We start from the raw sequence: 27,443 nt of genomic DNA, 5'->3' as shown, positions 1-27,443 counted from the left end.
TGAGCGTCAGGTTCAGAAATGAACCGAATAATATTTTGGATCTCAGATATGCAGGCTCAGACAAATTGCGATAACAAAACATATTGTCCAGAAAAGCGAATCAACTGCTGATTTTTGAAGACATCACATTAGTGAATCTCAAGTAAGTGAAATGGTCACCTTACTACAGTTTTTTTCTTTTTTTGGTTCTGAATGTGGAGATGGCATTTGGCTACTATCAAGTGAAGAGCTGCATCTATTCTGCGAGACAGAGGGCTGTTGGCCACCAGAAAATTTTGGAAAAATCCTCAACTATTTGTCTTAACACTCTTAACGGAAAGGTGATGAAATTAACTTGACAATACAGTACCAACAATATCGAATTGTTTCTTGATTGACTTTAGCGTGTTTCAAAAAGGTGAAAATTTTTTAAGTGGTCCTTCCATTGTCTCTATGTGGCCCTCAAATCAAGGGTCATCAATCAATCAAAGGTTTGGACACCCCTGATGTAGGACTTGTCCACTACAGTTTTCGTGACTGATTGTTTCATTTTCACTTTGGGTGCTCAGTGTAAAAAGTAACTTCAAAAATGCTCGCCCGAACGAAATAATGATTGACATTTAATTTCTTGAAGTTGGTTCAGGTCAGTCAACAATTATAACACTCCCCCTTAGTGTTTGGAGGAATAATAATCAAAATATGCAAAGCCAAACATGGGGCGTGTACAGTTGTGAGGCATAACAGTGAGGCAATTGATCTTGAATTTAAATCCACAAATGTGGATTTGTGGTGATCATACTCATTGTGCCACACAGACACACGTTGAAGACGTGACATCATCTTTGGTTGACATCTCCTTCAATGCACGAGTGATTGATGAACATGTCCTGATATGTCTCATTAGCCCAAAAACTTTTCTAATTCCTCAATGGTATTTCTGTTGGGGGGCGAGTCGAGTTTGCTGCCACCAACTAGTGCTTGGATCCTAAATTTTTGCTCGACAGTCGATGCAAAAAAAAACAAAACAAAAAAAAAAAGAGCCGCCCCCATCCCAACGGCAGTTGGTATCCGAAAAAATAATAATTCACAAGGCTAGTTTCGGTGCCTCCGAAATTGTATCTGCTGCTTACCACCCGCCCAAAAATCTGACGGAGATCATTTTTGCTGTCGCATGTGGTTTTAATTTAAGATGGTGCCAAATGATTACATCAATCATTTTTAACACACACGTCAACAAACCACATCGCATGTTTTTGTTTTCAAAAGATACAAAATGGATAAGAAGGAACACAAGTTGGGTTTTGTTTTGTTTAAAAGATGTGAAAAAAACAAAAAACAAAGAGCAGTGTGAAATGTAAATAACAGGGCAGACTTGGCGTGAGTTGCTCAAGAGCCGGCTTTACATGGAGACGTTTTGGTCATTCTGACTGGAATCATTCCGAATCAAGATCTCTGGTCAGCTGTTTGTATGTGACGCGATCTCCAAATCCAATCGCAATGAATTTGGGATGTTGTATTAAACAAAGAAATAAAACAGAAGACAATGATTTGCAAACCATGTTCAACCTATATGCAACACACCACAAAGACAAGATATTTCATGTTCAAACTGATCCTTTTGATTGTTTAACAAATAATCATAAACACAGTCCAATAAAGCCGGGACAGGGGGCAAAAAAAGACAACGTTGATGGATGCTCATCAAACACTAGTTTGGAACTTCCCACAGGTCACTGGGGCAAACTGGCAACAGGTGGGTGAAATGATTGGCTATTAAAAGGAGCTTCCCAGAATTGCTCAGTCACCTTTCACCTATGTGAACAATTGCGTGAGAAAATAGTCGACCAGTTTAAGGACAATGATTCTCAACATCCAAATGCAATGAATTTAAGGATTTCATCATCTACATCCAGAACATTATCAAAAGGTTCAGAGATTCTGGAGAAATAGCCGCATGGAAGCGGCAAGGCCGAAAACCAACATTGAATGCACGTGACGTTGGATCCCGCAGGCGGCACCGGATCAAAAATCCAACATGCTGAACATCAAGCAAGAATGAGAAAGAGTTCCACCTACAAGGCTTCAACAATTAGTGTCCTTAGTTCCCAATTGTTTTTTGAATGTTGTTAAAAGAAAAGGTGATGTAACACAGCGGCAAACACGACTCTGTCCCAGCTTTTTCAGAACGTGTTGCAGCCATAAAATTCTAAGTTCATGATTATTTGCTACAATAAAGCTTCAGTTTGAACAGGAAATATCCCATCTTTGTGATGTATTCAATTAAATACAGGTTGAACAAGATTTGCAAATCATTATATTCTGTTTTCATTTATGTTTAACGCAAAGAGAGAAGTTCAGTGGAATTGGGTTTGTATTCCTATCTAACATTCACACGCTCCACTATGCTCATTAGACCAGCCGGGTGACTGGCGGCGATCGTTTAATCATCAAGATTGAGTTCATTTGGTCTATTGAGCACAGTAGTTGTGATTTTTCTGAAAGCAACACCTTGATAAAAAGTTCCAAGTACTTTAAAAGAAGTTTTCCCGTTGAAGATGAGCTCTGGTAAGACACTGCCATTTTCAAGTGCACACACGACTACGTCACGATGCATTTAGGTCAAGACAGAGAATGCGCAGGACGGATGCAGGGCGAACATTGTGATTTAACTTTTCAAATGACGCTCATTGGGATGGGCAAAAGGAATACAGCTTCTCTTGTGAAACCCAATAAAATGCCACAGGGATTTGGCCATTTTATTCCAATAGAGGCGTTTGTATGGAGCATTTTCATTCTCTTTGCGCATTTGGATTCATTCTAATTGGAATACATGGCTCCATGGAGGGCTGGCTCAGGTCGCCCATGTTAACTGATATGAGATGGAATCACACAGGAAGTATTTGACCACATTTGTCCGTTCTCACGAGTGGCCCTCCAGCTGCTCTAAGTCTTCTCGCAGAGTCTTGGCCCGGGCCAACTTTTCCAACTGATCGTGTGTTGGCTGCTTGATTTCCCCCGAGTCCACCTTGTGCTGCAGCTCCTCCACCTGACGCAGCTTCTTTCTCATATTCTTAATCTTCTTAGCTTTTTCCGCTTCAGGGGAATCATCTGCCGCCGCCACTTTGTGCAAGTGCTCGCCACCCGCTGAGATGTTCACATTCTCAACAGCATCGGAGAGAGACGCCACGTCAGCCGCACTCTCCTCTGGGTCATGCTGTTGCTGCTGTTTTCGCTTCTCTTTCCGTTTCAGGTTGCGCTTGGCCGACTTGGAGAGGCTGCCGGCGGCGCCGTCTGCACATCCCGGGATTTTGTGCTGCTGTTGCTGCTGCTGCTTCTGGGGCTCGGAATCCGATGCACTCAGGCCTGGAGGTAGACCTGGTTTGCTTTTGAAGAACTTCACATATTTGTTTTCATATCTGAAACACAAAAAGGGATCCAAACATTTCCAACAAAAACGTGTGGTCCAATGAAGAGGTTTGGAAGGAGCTGACTTACACCGGGACCTCTTCTTGGGGGACATAGCCTTCCCTCACCCGCCGCGGTTTCCTCCACGTGCCATCCGGCCGCTGCGTGGCGGCAATGTATTTTCCTGAACAACAGACAGTAACAGCATTGAGGTAAGCCTTCAACTTGGGTGTAGAGCAATCAACTATTTGCATGTGATTGCAGCACATGTTTCCCAGTTGGTCCATTCTTGCTATGTCATTGAGTGTTATAACAATGCCAGGAGAGCAACAGATAAACATTTCTTTTGGGTTCAGAAGACATTTATACAACAGGGCCCGGAGACAAAAGAAATGTCTAAGATAAGGTAAGCTAAGTGACATGGCCAATCCATAGTTTGGGCTTGTGTGTGTTTACCTTTGAAATCGTAGGGATAGGAGATTATTTTATATAGACCACGAAAAAAATAATGTAATAATACTCAACTGCAAGCCGCTTATGTTTTGGGAGCGGACGAGTGCAATGCTGAGCATTGCTGTTCGAAGCTACATTGTGAGACAAATAAAGGTTTTCTTATCTTATTATCTTGAAACTTAAACCTCTACTATGCAAAGCAAAAGCCATTTATCCACAACACCCCGAAACGCTGCTGGCTTCTCTGGGCCTGAGCTCATCTAAGATGGACTGATGCAAAAAGGGAAAGTGTTCTGGGATCTGACGAGTCCACATTTTTAAAAATGGTTTTGGAGAAACATTCTGTGGACTGACTAGTCAAAAATGGAACCTATTGGACGGTGTGCAGCCCGGTACATCTGGCGTAAAAATAGCATAGCATTGAATAAAAAGAACATTATGCCAACAGAGAAGAAGCATGGTGGCAGTGTGATAGTCTTGGGCTGCTTCACTACCTTAGGACCAGGAGAATGTGCGGTGATTGATGGAACAATGAATTATGCTATGTACTGTACCAGAAAATTCTGAAGGAGAACGTGCGGCCATTAGTTCATGCCCTCAAATTAAAGAGCTCTTGGATCAAGCAGCAGGAGAACGATCCAGAACACACCAGCAAGTCAATCTCTGAATGTTTCCAAAAATAATACCGGTAATACAGTTTTGGAGTGGCCAAGTCAAAATCCGGATTTAAATCCAATTGAGATGCTGTGGTGTGACCTTTAACAGGCAGCTAATGCTAGAAAACCCTCCAATCTGGCGGAGCTGAAACAATTCTTCAAATAAGAGTGGGACAAAATTCCTCCAGAGCAATGTGAAAGACTTCACAGCAATTACCGCAAATGCTGGATTTCAGTTACGGTATTGCTGCCAAGGGTGGCACAACCGTTCCGATGGTTCAGGGGGAAATTCAAATCGGGTCAGAAAGGTTTGGAATTTTTTTGTGCCTTAATAAATTGATTTGTCATTTGAAAATTGCATTTTATATTTCCTTGGGTCGTCTCTGAGTAGTAATAAAATTGGTTTGATGATTTGAAAGCTTTGTGTGTGATAACGATATGGAGCGAGTAGAGTTGCGAATAGACTTCCAATGGATGGAAGTACTGTAGGCACATAATTACATACATACATAATTGAGACGCTTGTGCGGCTTCCTCCTAATGTAAAACACATTACATTGTGTTAAATACGTGCCTTGGCTCAATAAAGCTTGAGAAACACAGCGTGTCTCCAGAGCACGGTAGCGTGACGTTCAAGTACTCTTCTCCACATCCCTTCTCATCAAACACTGACCACCGTTTCTCTTCGTGCAGCAACTAAATAAAAGGGAGGGAGGTTACAGCAAGTTAGTCGCTGCCACGCGATAGCATCATGCTAACTAGCAACTAGCCTCCAAGGAGCAACGGTGATCCATTTGCATGGAAATCAAGCAACGTTGTGAACGTTGCAATAGCCAAACACACAACAACGGCAGCCGCTTCCTATCGGATTTTGCCCGTTATGTTTGGATTTTGTAGCGTGACACATGCGCCGGGCTTACCAGACTCATCCGTAACATAGGGGGTTGCCATTTTGAAGAGCTCCGTTTCCATCCGTGGCTCAAACCAAGCGATTCCCAAACCAACTCGGAGTGCCACGGTCCTCGTCCCAAAATAGGCAACCACTACAGGATCGCTGGCATCGTCAGCTCATTACGTTGCCCTCGACGTGGGGCCTCACATAAGCCATAACGCCAAAACCAGTGGCGGTGGTGGCAGTGCTGCTTCTTCGTTTAATTTTCTGGCGGATTACATCTTGTTGGTGTATACCACCACCTACTGTGTAGGAAACGTAAAGGTACTTTCAGAAAATAAACAGAGATCCAAGACGTCCATCCTCATTTATCGAGTCCATTTCATCCTTCCCTGTCACTCCAAGGTCGTCTGTGCTCTGTGTGTTTCTTACACTTAAATCGTAAATCTAAATTTTGCTGTCTATTCTAATCTATACAGTATATTGATTATTTTGAGTGGGAGTAATGTCGGCGCCATTTGACGGTCGTTGCTGGACAGCCCCGGGGCGATTGTGTTTTGTGTCTGTAATGGGCAGCATTTTCACAGCACCGCTTTGTTCAGCGCAAAGGTCGGTGCTGTTTGACAGCCTGCGGCTGGATGGATGCATGGCTTGAGGAGCCGACGATGAGAAGAAAGGAGCGTCAGCGCAGAGCGCCGATGCATAAACGGATTTACATGGGACAGGAAATGAGAGCCAATCTCTTTTTCGTTAATGGACGCCACAGCTTCTTGTTGCTTTCAAACTTAACTTTGAAGTGTGTATTCTCATGCTCATATTCAGTCATGCTATATAACTTTCCCATGCCCGCAGCGTAGCTTGACGTCCTTGTAACAATCACCACTTAAATTGGAATACAGTACTCTGTACAGGAGACACACAAACATTGGAATCTGCTAGTTGATTCAAACTGAGAATCGGTTCAGGAGAAACGAAAGTTATGATGTCACACCTTGAGTTTTGGTGCCGCCCTTCTGATGATATAAAAATGATGTCAATCTCTTCCTGCTTCGCACTCGTGACACACAGCCATTGTCTATAAACTGTGGGTGCCCAGAATATTCTGTTATTAAAAGCTTTGAAGAAACTGTTCATCGACTGCAGCCTGTATTTAGATTACCAACATTCCCCTCGTCCGAAATTCAACGAACACGCGGGGGAAAGAAGGCCTATTTCCCCTCAACATTGCTTGTAGAAGGCGTGTGCACATTTTCAGCATGAAATCGTTGATTCACCGGTGAAAAGGACACTTTTATTCGCTGCTCTTTCATCTATAACTGCGTCAAACAACAAAGTGTATGTAGGAAAAGTGGTTACGATTGCACGACTGTGTCTTATGTGTTGTGTTGTATTATTTTGTCATTTTATGTTGACTGTTCTTTTGATGGTGGTGCGGGCACCCGCAGCAGCTCCTCTTGTTGTCTGGTTGAGAGGGAGGAAATTTCATCTGTGCTGTATGTTTCACATACAGCGCATTTGACAATAAAGTTGTACTTGACTTGATATCCTCGAAATCCTGGCAAACACCACAGAACCCATTGCTTATTAAGATGGGTGTGACAAAACCTTCATCAACTACCTCTTCTCGTTGAATTTCGGATGAGGAGAATGTTGGTTATCCAAATACAGGCTGGAGTTGATGAACAGTTTCTTCAAAGCTTTTAATAACAGAATATTCCGGGCACCCGCGGTTTACAGACCATGGCTGCGGTGGTCACGAGTGCAAAGAAAGAAGGGATTCACCACATATTTATATCATCAAAAGGACGGTACCGAAACACAAGGTGTGACATCAGAACTTTAGTTTCTCCTAAACCATTTCTTAGCTTGTATCAACTGGTGCATTCTTATGTCTGTGCGTCTCTACAAGGTCTCCAGTAGGGAGTGTTCCAATTAAGTGATGATTGCTTCAAGGATGCCAAGTTATGCCGCAGGCATGGGAAAGTTATACAGCATGACTAAATATGAGCAGAATACACACTTCAATGTCTAGACCAGTGGTTCTTAACCTGGGTTCGATCGAACCCTCGTGGTTCGGTGAATCGGTCTTAGGGGTTCGACGGAGCCTCTGCCATGGAGGTTAAGACAAACCTGACTCAAGATGTCAATTAGTTATGACACGCGCACTTGGCCATTGCTGGCTGCAGATGATCACATTAGATTGCTTGTCCAATCAGTGCTACGGGAAATTTAGTTCGCTCAGAAGTCACTTTGTGACTGTCGTGATAGTACATCACACAATTTAAAAAAACTATAAGATATCCTTTATTTATACCATGTAATTTTATTTACTTTATTCTGTTTTTAATACACGTGTTTTTTTAATGTCTTGAAATTGTAAAAAAAAAAAAAATATATGATATATATATATTTTTTTTCACTAATGAAGGGTTTGATGAACGTGTATATGAACTGGTTGGGTTCGGTACCACTAACAAGGTTAAGAACCACTGGTCTAGATTCTACCATCAGGTGCGATCTTACCAATTTGCTGTTCCAAAGTTGATAATAAAAAACAGCCAACGAATGAATCAGAAGAACAGATGTTCAATCCATCTCAAAGCAGGTATAAATTAATTTTATTGTAGCATATGCATCTGGCAAAAATGCGTAATCTAAACCCGTATCTTTTCTAATATTTCAGAATATTAGAATATATATTTTCCAATTCCACAGCGGTGATCTCGTATATCCTTCGACCCATTTGTATTTTTTCCATATTGTTTTTTCACAACAGCAAATTTTTGTCGGTTTGTTTGGACTACAGTTTCTTTTCGCAATTCAAAATCAACATTTGCGACAGCCAGCTAATATCCACGGGGAACTTTCTTCAACACACGAGATCAGAACTCAAATTAAATCATTTGAGAATTAACAGCAAAGTAGATGGATGTTGAAAGAACGGCATGAGTCTGTTAATCGGGAGATGCATGTTACCAAAACGAGCAATCATTTCCCTCCACCCACGGAAGTGACGACACGGTTTCAGGGTTGCCATGTAGGACTAGAAGATGATGTATACTGCACAGGTCGTGGAACGAAACAAAAACCACAAGTAATCATCCCATCATGTCATAATATTTTAACTGTTCAAACATAATTGTTTTTAAATTTCTAATTTCTTTAATTATTATTTTGCTGCAACCTTTGGCATCACAACATCAGCAGCTGTTAGCGTATAGATACATGGATAGATAGATGATAGATAGATAGATAGATAGATAGATAGATAGATAGATAGATAGATAACCGACATTTTCCAACTATTAGCACTTATTATTATTCTCGTAAAATAATAGAACACACTGATAAGATAATTTAAAAACGGGTTCTGTCAACAATGTTTGTGTGCAGTGAATGGTTAATAAAGGCGTCTTTTGTAGTTCCAACCTGGCAACCCTGGAGAAGCCTAAAGCAAACCTCAGAGAGCAGCAGTCGAACGGTGGAATAGCCCAACAACCTCTTGTGTTGACGCTTCTCTCCCAAGAGGTCAGCTTTGAGATCTGCGCGCTCACCGTGCCGGAATTATTCCCTACTTTTGCATCACCAAGTACGTATCTATTTGCTTAGCATATCATATCATGTCATATCATGCTAGCCTAGCATGTGCACGCCAAATTTAAAAAAGGCTCACCTTCCAAGCGAGCTGCATTAACCGGTGTCCAATGAATAGATGGGCAGCCTTTTTTCTTTTTCTTTTTCTTTTTCTTTCACCACTATAAGGTCAAGCTAGCTTGAAGTTAACTACAGCAGCAATCCGATGTTTATATTTGATGGAGAAGATAAAAACACGGTTTTAGTTCCCGTGCTCGTATTGCAAATTATTGCCGGCTTGTATTGCTGGAAATGTAACACCAGAGGCTTGAATAATTCTAATCGTGGTCGAAGCAGTGCAAAGCTAACACGGCGCTGGGTAAGGCTAGCAATCTTGGCAAAGCTTAGTTTAGCTGCATATTCCGGAGTTGGTCTGCTGATGTGAAACGAGTGAGAATAAAGCTAATCATCGTGTCGGATACACGGATACACTGATACACAAAACCTTCCGGCTACTACAACCTCTATTTGTCCCGCAAGACGTGGAATTCCCACCGGCCAACTTGCGCTTTGGTTGGCGTCGGTTGCTACTTCAGTGTTCGTGGAATTGGAGAAGGTTCTTTTGAGGAATTTTATGTAGCCTCCCAAAGCGTGCCTGATGAACACGAACTTCGTGGCGTTCGCACTTTGCAGTTATTCAGGCCAGTCTCTAGACGTGGGCTAAGAAGCCCATTGACCTGTATTCGTCAATGCGTGTTTCAATGTATTGACTTTTAAATCACTTGATCAACAAACAAGGATGCACCAAAAGTTCCCCTTCATCGGCGTTCAGGAGAAAATTAAACATGAGCCTAAAACGCAATTTGCCGTTTTTAGGTGAACTCAGTTCATGTTTTATTACGTGTTTCGGTCCCGTTTCCCAACTGACTATTTTCAAGTAAGAAAGTGAATACCAAATTTCTCAGTAGGTGATCATGAATTGATCAATTAACTCCCTTTGTTAAATTACAAATGGTAGTTACACCTCCTGTGCTTCCCAGTTCCCTGTTGGTAACTCGTACCAAAAAGGGTGTTGTATTGTGATTTATTGTACATGAAGGGCTTCTTAACAAAATCACTTCTGCTGCAGTACTTGTTACAGGGCAATCATGGGGGGACAATTGTATCCTCTTTGATTATTGGCCTTTGAATCGACCTGTGACACGACAAAGTATTTGTATTTCAGGACAACCTGACACTGCTTACTGGTCAGCCAGAAATGTGTCTCTTCTCTTTTGTGCTGCTTAAAAATGCTTCTCTGCAACAACCTTGAACTTGCTGCAAAACAAACTGTCTATTTCTAGGTTGACTCGACAGTCTGATTCTTACATGACAAACGTGTCACAAGATTAGGACAATCTGATAACGTAGATTTTGGTTTACAAAACACGAGACAACAATTGGATAAAGTCTGCCTTTGCCTTTTTCGACTTGAACTCCTTAATTCCAAATAATATGTGCCTGTATCTCTTTGGAGTTTTTGGAAAAGATGAAGGCACATCCAGAGGAGAAATTCAAAGTGATTCAGTTGGTTTTTGGAATCATAGTTTGTATAGCGCTCCAAGTTGCTAAATTGGCAGCACTGACTGTGCGTCTGTAACCTCTCTTTGCAGCCATAGTGTGTGTGTGTGAGTGAGTGAGTGAGCGAGCGAGTGAGGGAGATGTTCCATTGGTATTAGGAAAAATTCTCCCTCTTAAGGAGGCCCTGGACATAGAAGCACTACTATTGGACTTCCACCATTGCAATTTCTCTTTTTGACTTGACAAAAACAGCCAAATGACTCACAAACAACTCACCCCCTCCCCCTTTCCTAGATTAGTGTGGAGCACCAGGAAGAGAGATTGTGTCCTTGGCTGAGCTGGTAGCGCTTCCGATTGACTCTCCTGTTTGCAAGCTTCTGGCCAGCTCGTGAGCCTCCATCACAGCACAAGCTCTGAGAAAAGTGGGGGAAAAGCCCCCTCTGGCCAACATCCACTTGAACAATCGAAGGAGCACTTTGAAGTCATCGTTTTGAGCACATTGACGACTCATCCTTGTGCAACTGCAGTCTTCTGCCCCCTTGCAGCTGTCAACATGGCCAAGAAGAACCAAAAAGGTGAGTGCGTGCTGGGATGAACACGCACGCGCAAGGCTGACACGCATGTGGAGGTGTGGGGGCCTAACAAGTAGCAGAGTGACCTGACCGCTGGCCTTGTATGTTTACAGTACTGTCACTTCAACCTCTTTTCCTATCACGGAATCATGTGTTGAACTTTGGACTTTCCTCTCACTGTTTGTACAGTTAAAGGCAAATGATATCCTTGAAGACTCCTTTTGTTTGACACAAACAAGCCAGTGCGGGAAATGAGCAGACATATCTTGGAATGATTTGAAATGTAGCTCCATTCAGAAGTGATGTGAAATAACTATTAGACACTGATTTGGCTCCTTGTTCATTCATTTTGTATGTTTGGTTTCCTGCTCATTTCAGACACTTCGGGAGTGGTGTTTGACACACGCTCAAAGATGGTCATGTCCCAGGGAGGACCACCGGAGAGGATGAAGGAAAAGGTAAGATGTTTGGGTATGAGCAATGCCGAGGAGTTTGCTGTCACCATACACACAAATGCTTCTCTACCATTTGTACTTTGGAGGGCCTTTCAGTGTTATTTGTTTAAAGTTCGACACCTTACTTAACCCGAAGGCCTGTGAGGAAAGTCTGCTTTGGTAAGCAATCTTATGCAAATGCATCTCAAATGTTTGTATTGTGCCATAAGCCTGTGGGGTAAAAAATAAAGCCAACCCCCCCCCCCCCCCCCCCACACACACACACACACACACACACACATTCTGAAGAGGTTGCTGATATGTTTACTTGGTTGGGCAACGTGCTGGTTTAAATGTTGCACGTTCATGTATTTTAACATTGGACAAAGCCGTTTTCTTCTATTATGCTTGAGTCTTGATGTGCGGCAAAGGATTCCCATTAGTCACGAATATGGACATTCACGCTTTGTCCCATCTATTGTCACTCACTGGTCAGCAAAGATGAAAGAAGGCCATACAGTGGAAACCAGACAACACTTTTCCTGTTTTAGGTGAATGAGGATTCACCAAATAATTTCTATTTGTTAAATGCTTGAATAAGGTGAGAGGGATTTTTGATTTTGTAATCCAAATTGTTCTTATTTTCATCAAAGTCTATTTAATACTTCATTACTATTTGTTAGCATTGTCTTTAAACTGTATATAGCCTGGGTCAAATATTTTGATACGCTTCCACTAACTTTTCACAACAGTCGGCAAGAATTTTTGGCCCATTCCGCCTGACGAGACGGATGTAATGAAGATGCATTGGTAGGCTGCCTTGCTCGCAGATGCATTTCAGTTTTGCCCATAAATCTTCAAGAGGATTAAAATCAGGACTTTGTGGCGGCCACTCCAACAACTTTACCAATAAGCCATTTTGGTACGTAACTTCAGTAACCAGTTTGTCAGTATGCTTCTGTTCACGGTGCAGTTGAAAGCCCAGTTTGCGCCCAAGCTTTGACCTAAACAAGGCCACACAATGATGCTTCTACGCCACGCTTTACAGTTTGGGATGGTGTTCTCAGGCTGGCAAGCTTGCCTCGATTTACTCCAAACGCAACTATGCGCATTATGACCAAACTGTCGTGTTTTAGTTTCATCTGACCACAGGACATGTATCCAAAGATGAAGTTCTTTGTCCCTGGGTCCATTTGCAAACTCTACAGTTTGGAGTAATGCCGACTTCCTGGCAGAGCGGCCTTTCAACCCATGTTGGTACTGTACAGTTCTCGTTCCTTCTCTGAGGATCTGCCTCTCTGAATCTCGCCACATTTTGTTGCGGTCAATCATGCTAAGAAAGATGACATTTTTTTGATTGACCGTCATATCTTCGATATTGCGACGCGCCGTTCACCTGCGATTTAAAATAGACATTGTTGCACATCCCCCGCACAGTGCATGCCATTTACCATAATTTCCTGTGTATTGTACCCCCCACCACCCTTAAAAAGTAGTTTTTCCCCTTCTGTGCTTTTATAGAATTATCACAGTGAATAAAAAGACTGAAAACATACCAATAAAGTGTAAATTCCTTTAAAGCGAGGTTAAAAACAGTGCTGTTTTCCAATACCTATGATTAAGATCATTCAAGATTGTTTTTTTTCCATGTAATTTTGGTAAGGTATGCTAGATTTCTTGACTTTGCTTTTATATGTTGTATACACGTGAAGTACACTGAGTTACCTTGTGTATGCAATTCGCCATATAAATGAGGCCATTGCCTACAGATATGTTGCACTGCTGGCATTCAGTGTAAAGACACCATGTAGTCGCTGGAATTTCTTACATTAATTAGCCTTCGGGATGTTATGAGATGCTGACGTATATATTTGAAGAAAAAAATTCCACACACTCCTACAGGAAGTTTGCAAGGAGCAACAATCATTTCAACGTTACATGACTCTACAGTATGCAAATAACCAATTACATTTCCTTATGTGCTCATGAGTGTCGTGAACCGCTTGTGGCCAAAGCTGGCCGACTAATGTGTCTAACTGACACACGACCATACAGACTAACGGCGGGATATGAGCGCAGAATATGTACCGGTACATACTTTCCGTCCTAAAATCACTGCTGAGAAGAACATCAATGAGGTAACTAGTAAAAAGTTATAAGGCAAATAAGTTCTTGTGTAGCTATACTGTTGGGATCACACCAAAAACGGCAAACGAAATGTGTACAATTTATTAAATTATATAGATTTTAGATAAATGTGCAACATTAGATATTAAATAGCACTTTGGAATGTAAGTATGCAAACTGTAGGTACTGGTAAATGTCAAATAAATATGAACAATGTCTTTTTTTTTTTTTTTTTTTAATTGCCCCTTTAACCATACACGGTGTGGTGGGGGCAATTTTTGAACTTTTGTTTTGAAAAAACATTAATCACGGGAAATTACCGTAAGTGGATTTGGGCTGCCTGCGATTGGCTGGCAACTGGTTCAGGGTGTCCCCCGCCTACTGCCCGAAGATGGCTGGGATAGGCTCCAGCACCCCCCGCGACCCTAGTGAGGATTAAGCGGTTCGGAAAATGGATGGATGGATTTGGGCTGCGTCACCAACTGTTTTCGTAAGTCACTTCATTGTATTTCACTTTTAAACCTGATATCTGTTTTCTCGTGTTGCAGATCAGCGCCGTCAGGGCAGTTGTCCCCAACAAAAGCAACAATGAGATTGTTCTGGTATTGCAGCATTTTGAGAACTGCGTTGACAAGGCCGTTCAAGCATTCTTAGAAGGTATGAGGACGTCATTCATTGTTGACGGAGAAAGCTTCCCAACTACTCATCGAATGGCTCGTGTTTCCCATGAAAGCCACAGTTGAGAAATGCCTTCGGGGCAGCAGTCATGTGCGTCACACGCAGTATGACAACATAGTGGAGGTGGCAATGTTTGTTTAATGCAATTCCACCTGCCTGGAGTTCAGTTGTGACTGTCTGTGATCATAGTGCCACTGGCAGTGTACTGTGGGCACACCAGTCTTACGCATGTCCTGTCTATATTAAGCATAAGAAACGCCTACTATTCTATCAGACTGTTTTGTTTTGGGGGTTTTTGTCACACCTTGACAGCTCTAAGTTGGCATTCAGACAGTATGAGAAATATTTTGCTCCGCGCCATCATTATTTCCGTCACACCTTTTTGTAGGTAGTGCAGCGGAGATCCTGAAGGAGTGGAGTGTCACTGGCAAAAAGAAGGTAGGCATACCTCGCTCTTATTAAGCTTAAAGACGAGTCCGTGAATTATCTTTTGGAGTTGAGGATTACCTTCAAGCACACAACAAACAAATGTACACAATGGGAAGCAATTTACATCTTCAACTGTGAAGCATTAATAGGATGAAGTCATCACTGAGTTGATCGCTCATGTCCTGCTGGTACTTGACAAAAGAACAAACACCACCTCCACCCTGACATTGACATTTGGGTATTCTGTAGCCCAACAAGAAAAAGAAGCCCAAGCCCCAGCCGGAGGCCGCAGCCGAACCGGGCCCGTCTGAAGCCGCACCACTCGAGGAGGGCAAGGACAAGACCAACGGCTTCCACCCCAACGGATCCTTGGTCGAGGGGGAGTCACTTGACTCCCTGAGCGAACATTTGGACTCGGCTTCCCTGGATGCGTCGGAGCTGGACTCTGAGCTAACCACATCTGAAATTACTGGTAAACCAAACACAGAGTGGGGTTTGTCTATTGGTGTCTCTGTGTTTTGTGTTGCTCTTTTTTCTTTTTAGGGACATACACACACTAAGCCATTTGAACCGTGTTAGACCTGGCATGAACACAAATTACAAATTGTACTACACGCGTTTGGGCTTCGTGTGCCGTCATCACATCTGAATTGGTGGATACTTGCAGTTCTGTCAATTTTCTATTGCGCAAGGTGATGATTATCATGACTTTGTAGCGAGAGGCATGACTGCATCATCTTATGGCACACACGGCTGGATTATTACTATTAATTCTGTTTATTTGCATGGGATTGGTTATGGTGGGTGGTTTTCCTGGAAGAAACACATTGCAGTACAACAGAACCTTGGTTTTGATGCAAAAGATTCCATGTGTTTTGGTCAAAATGTTATGCATTTGCAAACAAACTTGCGCTTCCAATCGCAGACTGACTGAACCATGTAATTTAGTGCTTAGTTACAGTATACACTTTGTACTGTACAAGTAGAGGTTGCTTACGGACTGTGAGCATTGAGACCCTCACTTGCTTTGCCTCCAATGCCAATATTACAGCAACAAAATATAAAAGGGTTGTTTTAGGTTTATTTAACCATTTCATTGCTAATATAGGGTTTGTTTTATTTTACATTATTTTCTGTTTGTTCAACTACAGTCACTATCTACAAATAATGTGGGTGTCTGGAACAGATTCACTGGATTGACCTCATTTGCTTTGTGAAATATTGCTTTGATGTTCATCCAATTTGGATTTAGTCAAGCTTTGTGGATCAGATTAGAACGAAAACCAGGATGTCACTGTAATTTAGTCATTTATTCTTTGTAGTGTGTCAATGACCTATAATACAGAGCTCTTCTGTCTGGGCCAGAGGAAGAAGTGCATTCATCTGAAGCTTAAAGCCAAAGGACAGTTAATTCTTTTTACCAATCAACCAAACCCCGCAGATGCTAGAGTAGGTGTCAAGTGGGCCCAAGCATGGCACACACAGATTGCCATGTGATAGTTGATCTTTATTGACCAAAAACAAATATGACCGCATCATGGTTTGCAGTGGATTGAACAGCTCTGATGTGCGGCCCTCCCACAGGTGCAGAAGTGGAACGGGCGCCCTCCTCTCAGCCAGTACACAGTTCTTACCGGGGGCCCAGACGCAACAAAGCACGAGATTCACAGCATCACAACTCCTCCTCAGCACTCCCCGATGGACAAAGTCAGCAACGCTCGTCTGCAGGCAAAAAGATCGGCAAGCTCTGACTCACTCCTCAAATCTGCCTCCACTGTTAAGATGACAATCAAAGTATAAAATACCTACTCCTGTGGTGTTAAGTAGTAACTGAAAATATCGGTTTAGTGAATTCTCAAGCAGATGCCAATTCATTCGTCATACTGTGACACGTTGCGTTTGAGTGAATGGAGGAGGATCATTTATTTCTCACTTAGTTGTTTAGCTGTAGTCATATGTAGATTCATTTATAGGCCAAACGCATTGACATTTGGACCTTGTAGTCCCTCTTTTGAGAACGTCAATTTGTGCCCTCAGCTCCCAACATCGACCGCTCTGTGAAGGACTTGCAACGATGCACCGCTTCGCTAACTCGCTACAGGATGCTGGTGAAGGAGGAGATGGAGTCATCCCTCAAGAAGATGAAACAGACTTTTGCTGAGCTCCAGTCCACGTGTGTACCTTTTTTTTTTGCGTTGCTTGAGAGAAGGGTCTGTAAGCGGTCATGCAGCTTGCCTAGCCTCTTCTGGGTGAAGGCAGCAAATCACCTGGAGTATAATGGCAAGAATGTTTTCCGGGCCGGTCCTTGTCATCTTGATGTCAGTGACTTGTACCAAAGTCAACTGTTGCCGCGTAGCGCACGGCCGCTCATTGCATTATCCCAATGGCGTGCAGCTGCCTCTTGATTCACGTTTCTGCAATTCTTGTCTGATGAAAGACACTTGACCCCTCTTGTTTTACAGCTTAATGGACAGAGAAGTGACACTGCTGGCCGAAATGGACAAAGTGAAAGCAGAGGCCAGTAAGTACCGTACTCGTCTTTGACAAGTCTCAGGGAGGTGGCAGCCCCTCGACAACTATGCCCCATAGGAACTAAACAATCTGGCCTGACGTGTTTCCAGAAAGGTCATAGCAAGTATTGCTGCGGAAGAGCAAATCCTATTTTTTATATATATTTTTTTTATTTGGGGCGGCGGCGTGGGGGAAGAGAAGCAGTCTCCAGGGTCCAACTACTGAATATCTACGGCATTCCAGTATGTGCATGTATGAAAAGTAGGCAAATAAAGAAGTCAAGTGTATAAACAAGATGTTTTGTTCACTCCGGTCCTCGAGTGCAGAGTGCTCCTGGAAAAAGTGAAGTGTCGGGTGTCAGGGGAGACTGGGCGCAGTCTTTCTGCAGGGAAGCGTGAGAAAATGTACAGACATGAAACTAGAAACGTTCTCCTTTTGGCTTGTCCTGTCCTCTTTCTGTTCAGTCCCCCTGAAGTTGTTAGAAAAATTCAGATGGGCCACATGGATTTTTCATTGAAAATTGGATTTATGTCGCCGAGTTGAGGTTGCAGTGTTCCTTTTTGCCAGGGAGCTTGTTTTAAGTGTCAAGTGCCTGATGTTTGTTTGCTGGCCCGGCTTTAAATGTACACAAGAGCAATCACAGTTTCACTGCTCGGCTGCACATTGAGCCGATGCATACCCAAAACAGGTACGGAAAATATGTCTCACAAACACCCGAGCCAGCATGCATTTCAGCCATTCGTCCTTTTCTGTACCGCTTATCCTCATTAAGCTCACGGGCAGGGCTGAGCAATTCATCGGATTCAAATCGACATTGCATTGCAGTAGAAAAAACAATTTCCATATCACATAGGCTGCAAATTTTTTGGTAGGGAGTGCAAACCGCTTCATTTCTGTCTGTAGGTTTTATGTACTTATCTATCTAGTGTCTAGATTACATAAATCTGATGTTGTTTGTTGTCGCAGAGACAAATTTATTGCTCATGTTTGTTACAAAATACATAAGAGGACCTTTCAAAAGTAATTTCATCTTGAAGGGAGGGAGGGAGGAATCCCAATTGAATATTAGTTTTCCAAAATCATTCAGCACTAGTCATGGGTGAGCTGGAGCCACAAATGAATGGTCTCCAAGGCCGAACTATTCATGACACCACACTTCCACTTCGTCAACTATGATCGACAATGACCGTGCTTCCCCTGCCCCTCACTCACCACATTGTGCTCGCAGCACATATTTGTCTTGACTTGTGCGAGACTTTGAAGTGTTGCTTATGTTGTACATAGAATGCAAAATTAGTTTAGACCTGTCAAAATGTTTTTTGTTTTTTTTTTCGATGAGGCCAAATGAAATCCAAATTCTTACAGACTTGGATTTTGTAGTACCCATACGCCAGCAGCATTTCACTGAGTCGCTGTGCAACACAAAAGCCCCACAGTACAAATACAATCAAACATTTTTTTGACATGGACATCTTGTTTCTTCAAATCCTTGCTATCGTTTGTTTCAGTGGTGATTTTGAACGCCCGACAGAAGAGAGCCGAGGAGCTCCGCAGGCTGACAGACCAGTCGGCGTCCATGTCTGAAGAGCAGCTGACTGAACTGCGGGCCGACATCAAGGTGCTTCAACCGCTCTCTGACGCCTCGTTGTTTCAGCCGCAGTGCCCTCATTCTAGTCTGTTGCCGTTTCTCCTTTGCAGCACTTTGTGAGCGAGCGCAAATATGACGAGGACCTCGGCAAAGCTGTCAGATTTACATTCGATCTGGAACCGCTGAAGACGAGCATCACTCAATTTGGATCTGGTAAAAATTGTGATTGGCGCTACCTCCATATAGTCAACTTCTTCAAATAATCAGCTCAGTCATGTGTTGACCCCAAAAATCGTTTTGCCTTAAACATCTCCTCATGACATTGGCCACCTCTGCTAAAATTGGCTACATCCTTAATTAAACAGATCGTTCAATTCTACCCCTGAAATTGAATTATTGTTTGTTTGTGGAAATCAAAGGCCATTATTTTAGGAAGGTGACGATATGCATCCTAAATGAACCATGTTCCTCGCTGAGATGACCGTATTTTTTAGACTATACATCGCTTCGGAGTTCAAGTCGTAGCAGTCAAAAATGCATCATGAAGAAGAAAATAATTTCAGTGACCCTGGGGTAGAAGTTGAATTTGTTGGGGGAAATATATTTGGCAAACCCGAGACCACAAAACAGTGGAGCTTGGATTCACCCTCAAAATTGTGGGTGCATTCGGAAATACGTTCGTAACACGCACTGCTTCTCGCCGACTGTTGGGAAACTTGGAGCATTGTCATACGGGCCCAATGTGTCCCAATGTGCCCCATACGCCCAATGTGTCAGGCACTGCTGCTGCTGATTGCTTTTAAGCTGGGGTGACCACACTTTCTCAGCATGCGAGCTACTTATAAAATGACCAAATCCAGGGTGAACCTAAAATGAATCTGTTCAAAACAAAACATTTTCTCTGAACTTGAAATAAAAAGTCATACATGCAGAATATCAAATCAAGCAGCCATTGTGAAATGTTGAAACATAAACCTCCAAGTGTTGGAGTCGAAAATGGTTGGTTGGCCCTGGCACCAGCTAAGTGTGAAAGGGTTTTCTTAACCTGCCATGTCTTCTGGTTTTCTTGACTAGTTTACCACCCTCGGACGGCTTACTCGGATCGATCCCGTTGCAGCTCTACGTCGTCATCAGTGGCCAGTCCAAGCATTGTGGAAACTCCTCCCCCTACCCAACCCCAAAGCCCCCCAAGCCAGTTCCGACCCCCACCGGCCAAGCAGGTGAGCTTCTGAAACTCGCTTAAAGATAATAAGTGTATAAACGGGTGCACATAAAGTGGTGCGCCAGTGCACATGAGCACTGGAAATTGAAGATTGTGCTCAAGTTCGAGCCCGTCCGCACACTTGTGCGCTCTAAGGATATTTCAGGTCAGCCTCAACTCCAAGTCAAGTCAACAGCCACGATTGCTTCTGAGGGCTAACTTCAAAATAAAGCTATGGCATTGCTGTCCATGCATAATCTGAATTATTTGGCTTTTATTTTGAAGTTGGCCCTCGCAACGTGTTGCATAGTAGCCCAGTATCAAATGTTGTGACGACTGGCTTGACGAGGCTGTCTCCCCGCTAACGGCTACAATCCTGGCGAGACGGCTGAACGCATCGCAGGAGTGCCGTTGCCGAGAAGCTCATCTACTGTACATGTCGCTGCGCCACGGCGGTCTGTCAAAATGCGCAAAAGTGCTACGTGGTCAAAAAAAAAAGAAGAAGAAAGTTGGACACCTAGAGAAGTGTGCTTAGTAAGCTGTCTGATCACAGGGTCCCATACTGCAAGTCAGTGGTGGGCAATTCATTTTTTTAGAGGGGCCCTGCCATCTTGTTAAATATTAATTTTGTATTTTTTACAAAATAGTCACCTGTATTGTTTTAATAATCTGCCATTGTGTAGCTCTTGCATCATGATGTTGTAATTTGGAAATGGCTGGCATGGTGCTCGACTGGTTATCACGTCCACCTCACAGTGCATAGGTCATGGGTTTGATTCGGGCCCCAGCAGTCTTGTTTGGAGTTTGCATGTTCTCCCCGTGCCTGCGTGGGTTTTCTCCGGGTACTCCGGTTGCCTCCCCCATTCCAAAAACATGCACAGAAGGATCATGGAATGCTCTCGATTGTCCGTAGGTGTGATTGTGAATGGTTGTTTGTCTGTGCGTGTCCTGTGATTGGCTGGCAACCAGTTCAGGTTGTCCCCGCCTACTGCCCAAAGACGGCTGAGATAGGCTCCAGCACGCTTCCAACCCCGTGAGGATAAGCAACTCGGATAATGGATGGATGGATCATAAAAAAAACTTATCACTGAAAATCAATGAATACATAATAAATCAGCGTTTGTTTGTTTTTTCAGTTACATGAGCATGACCGATGATCTACCTATGTTGATGATATACTTTGCCCAGATGTGCTCTTTAAATTCATGCATGATCGGTCTTTGGGTTGGGTGGAAAAATGAGCACCAATCAACAACCTATGGTGCTTATTTGAAAACCATGCCAATTTTTTTTTAATGTGCACCCCTAAATTTAATATTTTGTTGAATTATAATGACAATTATAAACTACCACTTACAAATTGAGAATAAATGATTAGAGCTCATCTATGAATGACCTAGCGTCTGTTTCACAAATCAAATGTAGTACCCAAACTTGTGATTGACTCGGGCATACACATTCATCTGATCACACAAATGCATGACATGACCCAATCTATATAAACGCCTTAGTCGAACCGCTTGTGTCTGTTGCATTTCGTTGCACCCTGTACGACAATTACAATTAAGCGATTCTGATTCTGCAATTCAGATCTTTCAAGGCAAGCGGCGCACGTTCCAGGGACAAGGCTATCAGTCTGGTGGCCAGCGCTACAACAGCGGCTACAACAGCGGCTCTAACCACGATCGAAAACCCGGACGCCCAGATTACCGCTATCGCGACGGCGGCTGCCCCTCGAACAGCTCTCGAGGTGCACCCCATGCCGCCGCCGCCGCCGCCGCCTCCTCCTCTTCGTCGTCAGCATCCAACCAAAAGCCAGCTTCTCACAACGGGCTCCCTCAAAGGCCCCCGCGGATGGCCTGCCCTTGACATTGGAATCCCTACGCTCACTCGAAGCCCCTTTCCTTCTCAACCTTGCACTCCCTGAATCTCCGCCCACTATCCCTGAAAGAAGTTCACATTTTCATGCTTCCCTTGACCACCGATCCATTCATCCTTCAGACATGAGCAGCGCTCATCGCATCGCGGCTCGAGTGGTTTATGTACTGTAGGTCCGACCCGCCGCACCATCTCCTGCACACTTGCCTGCAATGCAATGGTAACTCTACCTACATTTGCCCACCACTCGACCTTTTTCTTGTCCCCTTTCAATTCATGACACAAGATCAATGTTTAAAGGAAACATATGACACTAATGCTGAGCTGCTACAAACCAGGGAGAACTTGTGCTTTAGCTTTAGCTCGCGAAAAGCCAACCACCGTAGTTTGTTGCCGAGCTTGGCTGATTGGCTAGACTGGTGTTAAATTGTCACGGCACACCACCAAACAAACATATTTCAAATTTTTTTGGGGGGGGGGGCAGTTATTCTATTGTACGAATGGCAACAGGTGGGCACGCTGGTTATTTGTACCTTCTGCCAATTCATGGAATTGCAGATAATTATTCTGCTCGTCACTGAAGGCAACAAGCATAGAATATGGTTGACGATAGGTGGCAATGAAGCCCTGCATATTGGTAGCTCAGCATTGACCCTCCCCTCAGTTCATCATTACTGTTTTTGTGCCCAGGTAAAGCAGTACTTTTATTTTTTTAAGATACAATAAGGCAATAAAAGTATTGCTTTGTATCTTGGTGCCAAGTAATTATGTTGAAGTGAGTTGAGGAGCGTTGCAGAGACAAAAGTGCTTTTCTGTCATTTTGTGGCATGTGCCGGTTGATGTTTTAAACCTGTATGATTAGGAGGGCGAGCTGGGGTTTAAATTACTCACACGTTTTTGCTGTTTGCGCCAGATCTTAGTCCCGGGTGGGGGGTCAAATTTGTTTGTTTGATTGATTGTTTTTTTTTCCCTTCGGAAAATGTGAAATAAGTTTCAGTGTAATAAGGAAAAATATGCCACCCTATTTTTTTTTGTTTGTTTAAATACTCTTGTTTTCCAACAGCATGAGTTAAGCTTCTTACTTTGTTTTATCAGCAAAACGTGAAGAAAAACAAGTCAAATACCTCATTGTGGAAGCTTTCCCGTGGCCTCAATCAAACAAAAAACTGTGGGGAAAATACACAGTAAATGTAAAAACCCGATTACTTCCTCTCGATTATCCCTAAGATTTTTTTTCTTTCAATTTCTAAACAATGTATTTTGTTTAAAAGTGTACTATTTGTTTAATATAGCTTGCAGTACAATGGTTCCGGAATATTTTTTTGACTGAAAAATACTTTGGGGAAATCAAGCTATAGCTAGCGTCTGGTTAGCTTCATTAAAAAAAAACAAAAAAAAAAAGATGGGCTAGCCCAGCTAGCATCCTCAAGGTTCACAGGTGATATTTCTTCCCGCATCGTCTTTTTGTATGCATGACAAGCGGAATATAATGTAGTTTTATCACGTGAGCTTTGAAGGCGCTAACAGCTATGTTAGCCTTATTTAGCAGGCTACGCTAATTAGCGATTAGAAATGTGATGGCGTGTCCGAACTATTCCTGCAAATGTTCCTGTATCTGACTGATGTTATCATTTCTGCTGTTGGTTTAATCATAACTTGAAAACCATGATGTGTTTTTGGGAGGGGATGGTGTGGGGGCGCAAAGTGTAGAAATGTTAATTTGTCACCAAAGACTTATTCATATCCCAGTTAAACTTTTTTTCTTTCCTTAACAAAAATACCCCTCGGAGATTACTAATCTAAATGTAATGTCTCATCCGACTACGCCCACTTGGCTGTCTTTCCTGTGTAGTACATGTATGCATTTTGTATGTGAATATTTACTTTAGGCATCATGGACATCTTGTTGCTGAGACAGCCGCAAACCCAAGTGCCTTTTCTTCTTCTGGTCTCCCACTGATTGATCCCACCAACACAATAAAAGGACCATAGATCTCGGGCTCCCCCACCCACCCACTCGCTCCATCCCCATTGACCCATTGGCACATTTCATTTATTTCCAATAAACCATTTGCAATATGCACAGAGTTGGCCTTGAATTATTTACTGTGAATGTGGGATATTTTCAGTTAAGAGTGTTAGATTTGGCATGTCCCCCAGAATAGTTTGGCGTGGAAAAAGACTGGGGAATCCAGTAGTCATTGCAGAATTGGAGGACATATTTTGGCTATTTTTAGTATGATGTTGGCTTCCTTGTCATTAAAGTGTTTTGCTTTGTTCACACACCTATTTTGAACAGCAGGTGTCCTTGATTTGAAGTGCATTAGAATAAAAACACATCACATGAAGATTGATCTCTTGTTGATGTAGGTCTTGTGGTGAGGTGGAAGATTCTCCATGTAAGATGTCCCACTGACGTTCAACCGACAATTCTCCATTTTCCCGTCGGTCTAATTCTATTGTGTCAAACGATAAGTACTCAATTTAGTCAGTAGATGGGAGTCAACAGTGTCGCAGTCTCCGCTGTTTTAACACTTTAACCAGTTTTTTTCAGGTGGGTAAAGGTTTACAAATCAACTTTGCAAAATAAGTATATGTTTGAGTATATTATACAATATTTCATTGTGGGGTCAAAGATGTGTACAAAGTGCGGGCACTGCCAGTACGTATCGTCGTCTTGGGTTAGAAGTGCTGAAGGCTTTATATTTCATTCGTGTGTCAAAAGCTATAATTTCAGTAAAGGGACGTCCTTATTCGCCTTCTTTTCATTTTTTACACATTCTCTTGAGTATTCTAGTTTTGTTAGGACCAGGGGTTTTGTGGCTCATGACGTCATAACGAAGGATGAGGGAGAATAGACAGAGGCCACGACTATGATGTGCGAAAAAAAGACCTCCCAAGTGACTGTCTGTTCGATGCTAAATGCTTCACGTCAACTCCAACTGAACTGGGAAAGTAAAGTTGGCCAAACGGACAAGAAAAAGTTACAATTGTGATGTTGATTGTATTGAAGATTGACAAGTGTGTACTGTATTGTGATTTACAAAGATTTTGTTTTCACTAATTCAATTTCTACAAATCCAAAAAGCGTCACTCAAAACCTATTTTCTAAAATGTTGAGGCAGAAATCAAATAGCACACGAATACTATTTTAGATTCCATAAAGAAAAAAGCAGTTAAGACTGTTGCTTTATGTTCTTTATTTGTTGAGATTTTGTTGAAAATCTCACTGGCTCTTCTTTCCATTCGTACTCTCTCTGTTACTCTCATACTCTGTATGTATTAATAACTTTTGTCTGGTTGTTTAAGTGATAATTTGACATGCTCAATAAACTAGAGGGAAAGAAAAACATTTGAAACAGCGCTGTCCTGTGTTGGAACAGAAACACCTTTTCATCTCTCCTTGACCTGATGACATCATCCAACAAAGATGAAGGAAAGGTGGCATTAAGTTTAGAAGATTGGACTTTGCTCAGAGGCCCGAATTCATTTGAAACAGGACTGTCTTTTACTATGATGGAACGGTGGCATATTTTCATCTTTCCTTGACCTGATGATGTAATCCAACAAAGGTGAAAGAAAGTTCACATATACAGTAGGTTCGCAGATTGTGCTTTCCTATGAAGCCCCGGTCGAGTCGAAGCACCTGGGGCCAAAGCCAAAGTGTGGCTGGTCTTTGACTTTCTCCACCCAAATTTGACACTAGTGGTGTTAAGAACCAAAGACAAGATAGTTGCGTCAATATCCCAAAGGTTATGGACCTGACTGTATTACTGACATTTTTCTCAAGTATAATTTCTGCCTTGGCTCAATAAATGTTGGGAAATATTGCAGTTACCGTGTTGAATCCTGTACAGTACTGACATTTCGTTTAAAAGGACAAACAAATTCAGCCAGCAGAGGGCGTCAGTGTTTTTAAAACAACAAACCCCTTTTCCAGAACTTGAAAGCTCAATTTTAAGTCACAACTATGGGTACCCCTAACTCCCTTTGGAATTCAAAACATTTTTGAGGGGAGGAAATGTGTCCTGTGATGATATGGTACTGCTATCATAACCCCCCCCCCCTCCAAGAAAAGAAGATAAGTAATATAAAGTAATTTTTATAAGAACAAGTATTTTGGTGTCACCTTACGCCAGTAAAATCACATTTTTTGTTGAAATCAAAGTTTAATGAGGGGAGAAAGTCATTTTAATAAGCGAATGTCAAATACAGCATACACTTTCATTCTGTTCAACTGTTACAATTGTCTTATCTCTGTGGAAAAGATGCCTTTATAATTTAAAATACAGTAACTATATATATACTGCATTTTACATATATATATCCAAATATATCCATATATATCAGGGTGACCCCCCAAAAAACGGGCCCCAACTCTAATTAGGCCCCGTATCTTAGTGTTTTGTCCGAATGAAATGAAACTTTGGCCATAACTAGTTTATTATATTCAAAACATCAAATCAAAACACTAGGGTCTTTGGCCTTTTTTTCTCTGTTCTACAGCATTTGTTCTAGATGGCCTCCATTTAGCTCCGTGCATTTCTTGAGGCGCAGCACGAAGTTGTCCATGACGTTCTTACAGACTGAATTGGTAATGGCTCTCATCTCCTCCCTGATGGCTTTCTTGAGTTCCGTGATGGTCCTGGGTTTCCCTGCGTAGACTCTGTCCTTAAAATAGCCCCAAAGAAAAAAATCTGGGGGGCTTAGGTCCGGGCTATGGGGTGCCCACTCAAAATCAGTCTTGAGACTGATCACTCGGCCTCCGAAGTTCTCTTTCAGCCAATCTCGGGACAGGTTTGAGGTGTGAGAAATCTCGGCCAGAGGCATCATTGGACCAATCTTCATCGAAGAATCTGGCGCATCTTGGTGACAGTCACCAAGGAGCGGTATGTGGAGGTCCTCAAAACCTTCAAGAATGAGCTCCAGACCATCTACCCGTCGCTCATGAGCAAGTTCTGGTTCCAGCAAGACGGATCAAGTTCTCACACCTCAAACCTGTCCCGAGATTGGCTGAAAGAGAACTTCGGAGGCCTTTGTTCTTGAAATGTTTCTTTTAGTCCTGAAATAATACACTGTATTCACAACAAACTGGACTGGTCTACAAACACGGACACCCTGATTAGGAAAGGACAGAGCCGACTCTTCCTACTCAGGAAACTGAGGTCTTTTGGGGTTCAGGGGTCGCTCCTTAAGACTTTCTATAACTCGGTGGTGGCCTCGGCCATCCATTATGGCATTGTCCGCTGGTCAGGCAGCATCTCAGACCGGGACAGAAAGAGACTGGAGCGACTGGTCAGGAAGGCCAGTTCTGTCCTGGGCTGCTCCCTCGACACTCTGGAGGAGGTGGGCAACAGAAGGATGCTAACTAAGCTAAAAGCTATGATGGACAGTCCCTCCCACCCCCTCCAGCCCGCCCTGACAGCACTAGGTAGCTCCTTCAGCCAGACTGTTACACCCGCGCTGCAAGAAGGAGAGATACCGACGCTCGTTCCTACTGACTGCTG

General features: G+C 42.8%; 2 protein-coding genes across 3 annotated transcripts; one reads left to right on the top strand and one right to left on the bottom strand.

Annotated features, from left to right (window-relative positions):
• Positions 1-1,134: 1,134 nt before the first annotated feature.
• Positions 1,135-5,670, bottom strand: pym1 (PYM homolog 1, exon junction complex associated factor). The gene is made up of 3 exons (XM_086122715.1): positions 5,414-5,670; positions 3,475-3,568; positions 1,135-3,395 (listed from the first exon to the last, which is right to left on the bottom strand). The coding sequence occupies exons 1-3, from the start codon at positions 5,463-5,465 to the stop codon at positions 2,900-2,902; spliced, it is 642 nt and encodes a 213-aa protein (XP_085978841.1). The 5' UTR covers positions 5,466-5,670; the 3' UTR covers positions 1,135-2,899.
• Positions 5,671-8,826: 3,156 nt separating this feature from the next.
• On the top strand, positions 8,827-24,017 carry spats2 (spermatogenesis associated serine rich 2). Of its 2 annotated transcripts, XM_086122695.1 has the most exons (13): positions 8,827-8,974; positions 10,813-11,093; positions 11,469-11,548; positions 14,200-14,308; positions 14,718-14,767; positions 15,008-15,230; positions 16,343-16,498; positions 16,796-16,931; positions 17,221-17,279; positions 18,778-18,887; positions 18,968-19,070; positions 19,932-20,077; positions 21,649-24,017. In XM_086122695.1, the coding sequence occupies exons 2-13, from the start codon at positions 11,072-11,074 to the stop codon at positions 21,925-21,927; spliced, it is 1,473 nt and encodes a 490-aa protein (XP_085978821.1). In that variant the 5' UTR covers positions 8,827-8,974; positions 10,813-11,071; the 3' UTR covers positions 21,928-24,017. The 2 variants fall into 2 exon arrangements, with proteins under 2 accessions (XP_085978821.1, XP_085978830.1); XM_086122704.1 differs by lacking the exons at positions 8,827-8,974; positions 10,813-11,093; positions 11,469-11,548 and adding an exon at positions 11,797-12,781.
• The last annotated feature ends 3,426 nt before the right edge of the window (positions 24,018-27,443 follow it).

The sequence above is a fragment of the Hippocampus guttulatus genome, chromosome 1, assembly GCF_054856545.1.
Source record: "Hippocampus guttulatus isolate MCC_2025c chromosome 1, RoL_Hgut_1.0, whole genome shotgun sequence".
Taxonomy (NCBI): domain Eukaryota; kingdom Metazoa; phylum Chordata; class Actinopteri; order Syngnathiformes; family Syngnathidae; genus Hippocampus; species Hippocampus guttulatus.
This window is presented reverse-complemented; position numbering and strand designations above follow the sequence as displayed.

Coding starts and splice junctions, on each gene's coding strand:
- spats2 (XM_086122695.1), top strand. CDS start 11,072: ATGGCCAAGAAGAACCAAAAAG. Junction 11,094..11,468: donor GGCCAAGAAGAACCAAAAAG/GTGAGTGCGTGC, acceptor TGCTCATTTCAG/ACACTTCGGGAGTGGTGTTT. Junction 11,549..14,199: donor CGGAGAGGATGAAGGAAAAG/GTAAGATGTTTG, acceptor CTCGTGTTGCAG/ATCAGCGCCGTCAGGGCAGT.
- pym1 (XM_086122715.1), bottom strand. CDS start 5,465: ATGGAAACGGAGCTCTTCAAAATGGCAACCCCCTATGTTACGGATGAG. Junction 3,569..5,413: donor CTATGTTACGGATGAGTCTG/GTAAGCCCGGCG, acceptor TCTGTTGTTCAG/GAAAATACATTGCCGCCACG. Junction 3,396..3,474: donor CCCCAAGAAGAGGTCCCGGT/GTAAGTCAGCTC, acceptor TTTGTGTTTCAG/ATATGAAAACAAATATGTGA.